Source organism: Helianthus annuus, chromosome 2, assembly GCF_002127325.2.
Source record: "Helianthus annuus cultivar XRQ/B chromosome 2, HanXRQr2.0-SUNRISE, whole genome shotgun sequence".
NCBI classification, from domain to species: Eukaryota; Viridiplantae; Streptophyta; class Magnoliopsida; order Asterales; family Asteraceae; genus Helianthus; species Helianthus annuus.
This window is the reverse complement of record NC_035434.2, coordinates 90028985-90038342: the sequence shown is the minus strand read 5'-3', so window position 1 is coordinate 90038342 and position 9358 is coordinate 90028985. Positions and strand designations below refer to the sequence as shown.

Below are 9358 nucleotides of genomic sequence, written 5' to 3'. Positions count from 1 at the left end.
CAATTGGTAACACAACATCCACTCCATCCAATGAAACATCTGATTTTAAAGATCGAAAGTTGATTTTTGGTGCTTGATCAGCCGGTTCATTGGCATTTCTAACTATACCATCAACATTCTGATTCTGGTTTGAACCGAGACCCATGTTAACATCACCTTGCTTAGCTTGATCATTTGAGACCACACTAGCATAAGATTGATGTTGCGAATGACTTCTCGGAATCTGATCTTGGCTTAGAGAATCAGGACACACATCATTTAGCGGAAGGACAAAAGCTACCTCCCGTTTATCAACAACCTTAGCGTAATTCTGAATTGGAGAATCAGAACGACCAGCATGAAGCACATCATTTATCGGTAGCATAAATCTTACCTTCTTCGGAGAATCAGAAAACCCAGTCGCCATACGTAAAACTTGTCTTGGCTCGTAAGGCTTTCCGTCAATGTTCTTAATCTTCCTAGCGAAGACATTTGCGCTGTCGCCAATGTTACCATCCATGTTGAAGCAAAAATCAGTAAAATAAAGGATTCGAACCTGCCGAACCCTAATGAAGATCGGACTGAACTGGAATCACAAAATCGCTAAACATGTAATTACAGATCAGCCAAACCCCTAATGCAATCAGACTGAAGTTAATCACCGAACAAGTATTAGGAATCAGCCTCTTAATACCCCTTAATCTGATCTGCAGATGATCGGAAGACCCAAAAACAGAAACCCTAAAAACCCTAGTGACTACTGAAAACGCAATCGGAGTACCACTAGTTTCACAGATTCGCTAGACAAACAGCCACCGATTACATAAAAAGAAAAACGAAAACCAAACCCTGACGTAATGCATAAACAAAAACCCTAATCCTGATTGAAACCGATTAGTATTTGAGGTCACTAACCAGAACCGATCAGAGAAGGGAGGACAATGAAGATGAACGGATCAGGGTTTGAAGACACAATCGCCAAAATCGCCCAATCTCCCAGACTCCTCCATGAAGTTAAAGTATTAGATGTGTCATATATACATGCATTATTTTAAAAGAGGAGGGAAACTCGATAGCACCGGTACACATTCGAAATCCTCCAGTCGAGGTCGTTTTCGATGATACTTCTTTTAACGAGATGATGGATGAAGATACGCATTGGAAACTAAAACATGATCTTGTAGAGCATCTTGGACGACTAGATTTACTGCACCTTGAGGCAACCCACGACTAGTAGCTTTAGTTTTAGTTCTCTTTATCTCAATTATGTAATTTTTAATTTCAAGAATAACTAAACGTATTTTGCGGTTTAAATTAATGCAGTTTTAATTTTTAACGTAAATAAACATAACATTTAATTGGTATGCATACTTTTTTAATTAGTATGCATAATTAAAAAAAAAAAAGACCACTCTCACCTCTTACGTTTGAGTGCAAAATGGTAAGTGAAGAGATCAGAGTAAGATTGGCTAGATAGAGAGGTGACTACTCTTGTGAAGGGGAGCACCCCTTAAGGATGTGATTTTTCTAAAAAGAGAATCTGAGAAATTTAAGCATCTAATAAACACTTGGAAATGAAATGTGTAGTGTGAAAAATTCGATTTCCTTCTCCATTTTGGTGTTTGGATATTGAGATTAACATATCAAAACTATTCAAATTCACTCTAGAACGAAACTATTCAAATTATTTTCATTCCCAGGTAATATTTGAATTCCTTTGATACGAAAGTTTGAAGATGCAAAACCAGGTTTAACCACACTACAGTAGTAACTTACGATGATGAACTGATTAAGATGAACTAGAATGATAAAAAGAGAGAGAGATCCAGTGCACATGCTCAAATGAACAGACTTGATTCAAACAGCCGAGAGGAAGATGAAGTTGATTAGCAACGCGATGAAGATGATTTCGAACAACAATACCACTTGTTGCTGCCATGCGTGCAAAAGTTGCAATTTAAAGCAGCCTTGATCAGGTCATCTGCCCACCTTTTTTTTTTTTTTTGGTTTTACCCACCGAATATACTTAATGTCAGGGTCGGCCCCCATTTGGGCATCTGGGTTACGCAGTCCTAATCCTGCTTAGCCCTAAACAACGGATTTCAGACACTATAAGACAACAATAAAAAGTACATTTACATACTCACAAAAACCAAGTCACAACAGCAAAACAAAACAACACACCAGTTGACATTATTCCATAACACAGATCATTCTACCTACAAAACACGATAATTAAACATAAACTAAATGATTTATACTTCAAACAACTATACCAGTCCAATCAATTCAAAATGATCTATTCGGGTATGAAGATGAAGATGTTGACGATTTGGCTTTTGCAAAATCCACGAGATCTTTAAACAATGCATCTTCAGGTTTTTCCTTTTTGGGTGGCGTTTTGGAATCAAGGGAAAGATTTCGGGTCTGGCCAGTCAAGCTGTCATAAGAACCGCTGCTAGAATGTGAAGTCTGATTCTGGTCAAAGAAATTCTGTCTATGGCTATGTTTTGCTGGCGGTGGTGGGATGACATAAGTGGGTTCAGCATATGTGGGTTGAGGATATGTCGGTTCAGGATATGTGGGTTCGGGATATGAGGATTCAGGATATAAGGGTTTAGGATATGCGCGTTCAGCAGCGAAAAGTGAAGCAGTTGGGTTAATATAATCATCTGAAGGAGGGGGAGGAGAGGCCGGTTTCGGTGGTGTTGATGATTTAGAGCTGTATGTATCGCCGCTAAGATAGTCAACCGTCATGCCAGAATCATAACTAATAGGCCTCTTTGACGAGGGTGGAGGTGGTAGAATTGGGGCGGTTCTTGTAGCATTTTGGTTCCGGTTCTGTCCCCTGAAAATAAACATGTTTTACTTCATTTAAATTAACAATTTTATTTAATACAAATCATGGTTTTATAAAAGCGGGAGGGGGTCCCGAGCCGAGACGCGAGGCGCAAAAACGCACTGCCTTTCGTACGCAAGGCGCACTTTTTAGATAACTTTTTTAATATTTTTCCTGTTTTCAGAAGCACCCTACCCAAAACTTAGCTATAAATAAATTTATATATGAGTTGATATATAAATTTATAAATAACATATATGTACAGCCTAAAAAGCTATATGTACAACATCCTGAGGCACATAACCTTCCCCGTACGAAAGGAGCGCCTCATGCCGCTTTTCTGTGCTCTTTTTTGCACCTACCGAGTCAGAAGCGCAAGCGTGTGCCTCGCACCGCTTTTTAAACCCAAAATCCCAACATTCTCTTCTAAGAAGCTTGTGTTACAAAATTCAGTTTTTTTTTCACAAATAAAATATACTTAGTGATGTGCCACGATTTTTGTAAAGGAAGTAGAATATACTTACCGATGTGCCAGATGACCAAATTCATCATCTGAGTCATCATCCTCGTGAGTAACATTTACAAGAGGTGCAACTGAACTTTCGGTCAAAACAGGCTGAGTAGGGCTCACACCCTTGGCAATATCATCATGGAGACGAAGAACACGCATCAAAGTATCATTTAATGTCAAACCCTTACCTAGAAGCTTTTCGTCTCTGAACAAAACCAGAAATATGATAGTCAAACTTATATGATTAATCTAGTAAGGTTCAAATGAAGGTAAAAGGTGCTTACGATGTAGTGTTTACGAGGGTCATGACACGTTCTTGGTAAGAACGGCACTGATCAACAAGGTCAACAATCAATTCTTCTTTTACCCCCTGCCACATATTCGTTAGGCATATTAAGTAAAAGAGTTAAGTGCCATTTACGTCCCTGTGGGTTTGTTCACTTTTGCCATTTCAGACCAAATTTCAAAATTGCGTCATTTTCCTCCTCAACGTTCTTGAAACACGTGCCATTTCAGTCCAAAATAATAACCAAGTTAAAAAAACTTAGTTAGATTAGGGGTAACATGGTCATTTAATAAATAATTTTTTCTTCATTTTTTAAGCTTCAGGTTTAAAATAAAAACATTTGCAGCTGGCCGGAATCGAACCCGTGACCAACCGCTTAGAAACAAACGTGTTAACCAGCGAGCCAAATCTCTTTTTATACCAATTTGTTTTTCTTTTGACATGTCTTAAACCACCATTCAACCACCACCTCCACAACAGCACAGTTCATAAGATTATAAAAAGATAGCTGAAGGAGAATCTTGATGAAGATGATGAACAAATTATTGTTATGAAGAGCAACACCGGAGGCCAGAACTTCAAAATATAATAATTTAAATAAGGCAACAGATACCGTCAGACGGATGAGGTTCATCCGGCAGTCCGAGCTCATTTACAGCCATCTGGGAGGTTCGGTAAACTGCGAGTCGGGTCAAGTACTTCTCGCCGTATGGTGAAGTTTTCGGATCCTCAAAACATGTTGTTAAGCAGGATAGGATTTGCATTTAGTTGGTTCCAGAAATGAAGAGGAACCTGGTTTGCTTCTAAGTAACGCAGGGGCCATAGGAGACTTCTAAGTAACAGTGACGACCACGTCGTCGCCTCACGTCAACAAATGAACATCGATGAAACGTAATGCACTTGATTGGCGAAAATGTTGTGATTCTGGGAAAGATCACACGAGAATTTCATAGATGTTTTGTTCACCTGATAGCAATGCTGATGAGTCTTGAGTCACCGGCGATGAGTAGCAAAGTTCCGGTGCTGGCGGATCTCGAGAGAAAAGAAAAGCCAAGGGGACACTGCGGTGGTGGTGACGTAATGCGACGCCGATGTTCATTTGTTGACGTGAGGCGACGTGGTCGTCACTGTTTCACTGTTTTCCGGTGGTGGTGGTGGTGGTTGGAGTTGTCGTGGCAGGTGGTGGATTTGCGAGGTGGTTGAATGGTGGTGGAGATGGTCATGGAGGTGGTGGTTGAATGGTGGTGGAGATGGTCATGGAGGTGGTGGTTGAATGGTGGTTTAAGACATTTCAAAAGAAAAACAAATCGATATTTCTTACAAAAAGAGATTTGGCTTACTGCTGGTTAATACGTTTGTTTCTAAGTGGTTGGTCACGGGTTCGATTATGGCCAGCTGCAAATATTTTTATTTTAAACCTGAAGCTTAAAAAAATAAAAAATAAAAAATTATTAAATGACCATATTACCCCTAATCTAAGTTTTTTTTAACTGTGGTTATTATTTTGGATTGAAATGGCACGTTTCAAGAAGAAAACGGCGCAATTTTGAAATTTGGCCTGAAATGGCAAAAGTGAACAAACCGCAGGGACGTAAATGACACTTTAAGTAAAACTTTAAAGTAAAGTTTCAACATACAAATTTTTACCTCACGGTTCTTGGGATCCAAGGCATTAAGCATGTCCATTAAGACATCAGCTATTCCTTGTGCATTTACAATTTCTGACAAGCTGCACAAAGCAACAATTTGAGCATGGGTGTGAAAGAGAAGCATCAATCAAGTAATATAATAATAATAATAATACCTGAGTCCAGGAGAAGCCTCAGTCTGAAGGGATGCCTGAATAGCTGCTTCTTCATACTGTGAAGTAACAGGGTGAGTTTGCGGTGGTGTAAACAGTGGTACACTGTTCTCTTCTCTTGGCGGAAAATCCACTCCCGCAGACTGCAAGTTATCCAATTTTAAAACACAGAAATAAAAGGGTCAATAATTACTATCACTAACATACAAACACATCACCTTGAGTTCATTGTAGGCTTCATAGTATTGGGGATACCTTCCCCCACGCCCACCTAAAGCTTCTTGCCAAGTATCAATCAGGATAAGAATCTTTTCCCGGACATTTAAATCTGGCTGCCATATCATAATTTTTAGTTAATTTAGTAACCAAAAATAGGGCTATACACAAACCCAAAGCGGTACATTCCAAAAGAACCGGTATTATTCAACCAACTGTTTATTAAAGGAACAAACATGAACGAGGAACTTTGTTCGATTAATTAAAAGATAGAACATGAAAAGGGTGTATTCATTCATTTGCGTTCGTTAATATGTTCTTTTTTGTCCTTTCATTAAGTTTATGCTTATTATGTCAAACTTGTGCCTTTGTTTTGGAATAATTATGTTTGTAATTGTTATGTCAAGCGGATAACAAGGTGACTGACTATATCTGATGTCTGTGATCAAGAATGTTGTTTTTTTTTTTTAATTGATATATGTCCGTTTGTGTTCGTGAACAAGTTCAATTCCTCAATGAATGAGCACGAACAAGAATTTTCATTCAGTTATGTGTTCGTGAACAAGTTTAATGCTAAACAAACGAACTTGAACAAGGCTTTGTTCGGTTCGGTTACAGCCCTAACGAAGAAGGATCCTTATTCTTTACTATATTTGATGAAAAGAACAAATAATACACCTTTTTCTTTACGATTTTAACCATGTCATGCAAAATGTCGCGCTCAACAATCTGCTGAAACACGTTCTCTCCACAGTTTTTACTCAGAGTTTCCAAAACCTAGTTTAGAAATTACAAGATCAAGAACAAGATTAATAATAAAATTGGTTTATTGAAAAACCAGTGACAAATTTTATGAAAATGGTTAACAATGTATGGCAGATATACACAAAATGAAAGGTGAAGAACAACATCTAAATGTGCAATGAAACACGTACAAAAAGAGCCAGAAGCTGAATTTTTGGATTTTTGTTCCCGACCCGTTTCTTCAGTATCTTCAGAGCATCTTTTGCTTGCCTGTTAATTAACCGAAAAATCAAGAAAAATCCTAGGAGAACATACAAGGCCAGACGACCAAATCCTTTTTAACACATTTTAGATCATTATTTGGAAACTTTTCACCCACTAAATATGAATTATAATGAAGTTTATAACCTGAAATTAATAAACAGCACTGACAAGCAAAACTAACAGCATTTTCAACCAATAAAGACATTGCAAATTAATCAAAATGGGAAAAAAATCAGAAGGCGAAATGACCAAATCCATGTAAAAGCATGGGAGATTTCTACTATATAATCATCATTGAAAGAGTTTTCACCCACAAAAGATAATTATAATAAGAAACTGTCCCTTAACAGAACCAACAAGCAAACTGTCCCTCCGACTTCTGCATTTTTTCCACTAGAGATTTGGAATGACTGGGTAACGGCTGAGCTGATATGATCTTTGGAGAGATTCAATCCCGAGTTTCTGCATTCCTGGGAGGAACTTGCCGTACTCATATTGTGAGTGCTGTTTAGATATTTGGTGATAATAAAATTCCCCAAAACAATAATGAATGTGTAACGAACAATACCCACTTAAGACATTCATTCCCAAGAAGCTTGCTTAAAACAGATGACAACAATAATAGATTGCAACTTACTTAGTAAACAGAACATGCAAAATTAACACCACCCCCAACCCAACCCAATACTATTGAGAGTCAGCCTGTCATATCATACAGGTTGGCTGTATGAGAGCGCTAAAAATGTGTTGTATCTCACTCACAAGTCACAATAGTCATTTCTGAAACACAAACCGCATGATGATTTGGCGTCATATCTTACGGCCCACTTGTTATATAAACATATTGCAAATTACTTAAATAAGGCAAGGCAAGATGACCAAAGAGGATCATAAGGGAGAAGAAAGCATACCCGGGATCCATATTAATAAGATCACACAGCTCAATATTAATAGCCCAATCTGGACCGATCAGCATATCACTTGTTGCCCTTTCTGCTGCTGCTGCTGCTGCTGCATTATTCGACATCTCTTGATTCAACAAACCCTAAAAGTCCAACACACAACCATGAGCCATCAAAACCCTCAATCAAAAACACAAATTCATTGCTTACCCGTGAAAAAGAATTATGTCACAAATGAATTGAAGAAGCAAAAAAGCTAGATTTCAGAACCCAAAATCGGATACAAGAGGTTTTTCTTCGGTCTGCGTCAACGTTTTTGGCTTTTTTCTTAATTTTAACGCTCATAATTACTATTTTAAATTAATATAATAATAATATAATCATTTATATTAGAGTTAACTTTCGTTTTGCTCTATGTGATTTGGTTCTTTTATTGGTTTTGCCTCAATGGTTTAAAAAGTGTCATTTTGCTCTAATAGTTTATTATGTTTTTTTCCAATCAGCTCCCCGTAGGGCTGTAAACGAACCGAACGTACAGCGAACCGTTCATGAACCGTTCGGCAGGAAGTTCGTTTATGTTCGTTCGATAACCCTAACGAACGAACACGAACAAAAAAATTCGTTCGATAAATTTAACGAACGAACACGAACAAAGGTCTCGTTCGTTCGACTGCGTTCGTGAACGTTCGGTAATAGTTCGTTTATGTTCGTTCGTGTTCGTTCGTTTATGTCCGTTCGTGTTCGGTTTTTTATGTTTATTTTTCTAAAAGTTTTTAATGTTTTATTAATTTTTTACTTTCCCCCATATGTATTTCCCTCTCTCTGGCCCTCTCCTTCTTTGATATCACGCTCCTTCATTCAGCCTATCTGCAATCGATTGAACCCAATATTATCCATCCCTTCAATCTTTAAATGGTACAATGTTTAAGATTAACGGTGCTTTTTTTAATTTTCAAAATTAAAGTTCATTTGCGTTCGTTTGCGTTCGTGGTTAGTGTTCGTGGTTAGTGTTCACGAACTGTTCGCGAACAACCAGAATTCCTTAACGAACGAACACGAACACAAACTTCTGTTCGTCATGTGTTCGCGAACAGTTCACGAACATCCAAATTTCCTTAACGAACGAACATGAACATAGCCTTGTTCGTGTTCGTTCGGTTCGTTTACAGCCCAAGCTCCCTGACTCTTAACTCAGTTAAATCATTCAATTAAAAGTAGAGGTACTTCAGTAATTTTATATATAAGGTTTATTTATTTGATATTAATTCATTAAATATGTTTTTATCTTTTTATTTATTAATTCAGAATCTCTCTGACTACAACATCTCTCTCTACATTCTCTCTAAGCTCTACTAGCCACCACCACCCATCTGATCTCTACTACCACCTGCCACCCATCACCACCCCTCCAACCACTCTTTTCTACCAGCCACCTCTGGTGAAGCACCCCGAGAAAAGAAAAACCTAACCCCAAAATCGGTACCCAACCCAAATTTGAACCCACCATCTTCGTCTTCAACCCTAAACCAACAACCACCATTGTCGGCGACGGTTATTTGCCGGTGACGTGAAATGCTGAACGGTTTCTCAAAGCCCCATTTTCTATTCTCTACATAGAAGGAGAGAAAGAGAAAGAGAGAGAGAGAGAGAGAGAGAGAGAGAGAGAGAGAGAAAGAGTTTGGGGTGTTGCCCTGCAGTTGACGGTGGTTTTGATTGTCTACGGCGGCGGCGGTCGTGCAGTTTGCGACGCCTCAAGGGTGTAAACCCTATATTTTTTCTTTTGATTTTGTTCGTGCACAATGTAATACCTCTGGTG

At 38.4% G+C, this 9358-nt stretch overlaps 1 protein-coding gene across 1 annotated transcript; it reads right to left on the bottom strand.

Annotated features, from left to right (window-relative positions):
* Window positions 1-2093: 2093 nt before the first annotated feature.
* Window positions 2094-7898, bottom strand: LOC110916547 (TOM1-like protein 4). Its single transcript, XM_022161255.2, has 10 exons — window positions 7753-7898; window positions 7552-7685; window positions 6568-6646; window positions 6311-6409; window positions 5635-5748; window positions 5420-5559; window positions 5263-5344; window positions 3614-3699; window positions 3343-3534; window positions 2094-2827 (listed from the first exon to the last, which is right to left on the bottom strand). The coding sequence occupies exons 2-10, from the start codon at window positions 7665-7667 to the stop codon at window positions 2269-2271; spliced, it is 1467 nt and encodes a 488-aa protein (XP_022016947.1). The 5' UTR covers window positions 7668-7685; window positions 7753-7898; the 3' UTR covers window positions 2094-2268.
* Between the last annotated feature and the right edge of the window lie 1460 nt (window positions 7899-9358).

Excerpts from the sequence above, each read along its gene's own strand:
- LOC110916547 (XM_022161255.2), bottom strand. The coding sequence starts at position 7,667 with ATGTCGAATAATGCAGCAGCAGCAGCAGCAGCAGAAAGGGCAACAAGT. Across the intron at positions 6,647-7,551 it reads CTTATTAATATGGATCCCGG|GCAAGCAAAAGATGCTCTGA; the intron begins GTATGCTTTCTT and ends GTTAATTAACAG. Across the intron at positions 5,749-6,310 it reads TTAAAATCGTAAAGAAAAAG|CCAGATTTAAATGTCCGGGA; the intron begins GTGTATTATTTG and ends ATGATATGGCAG.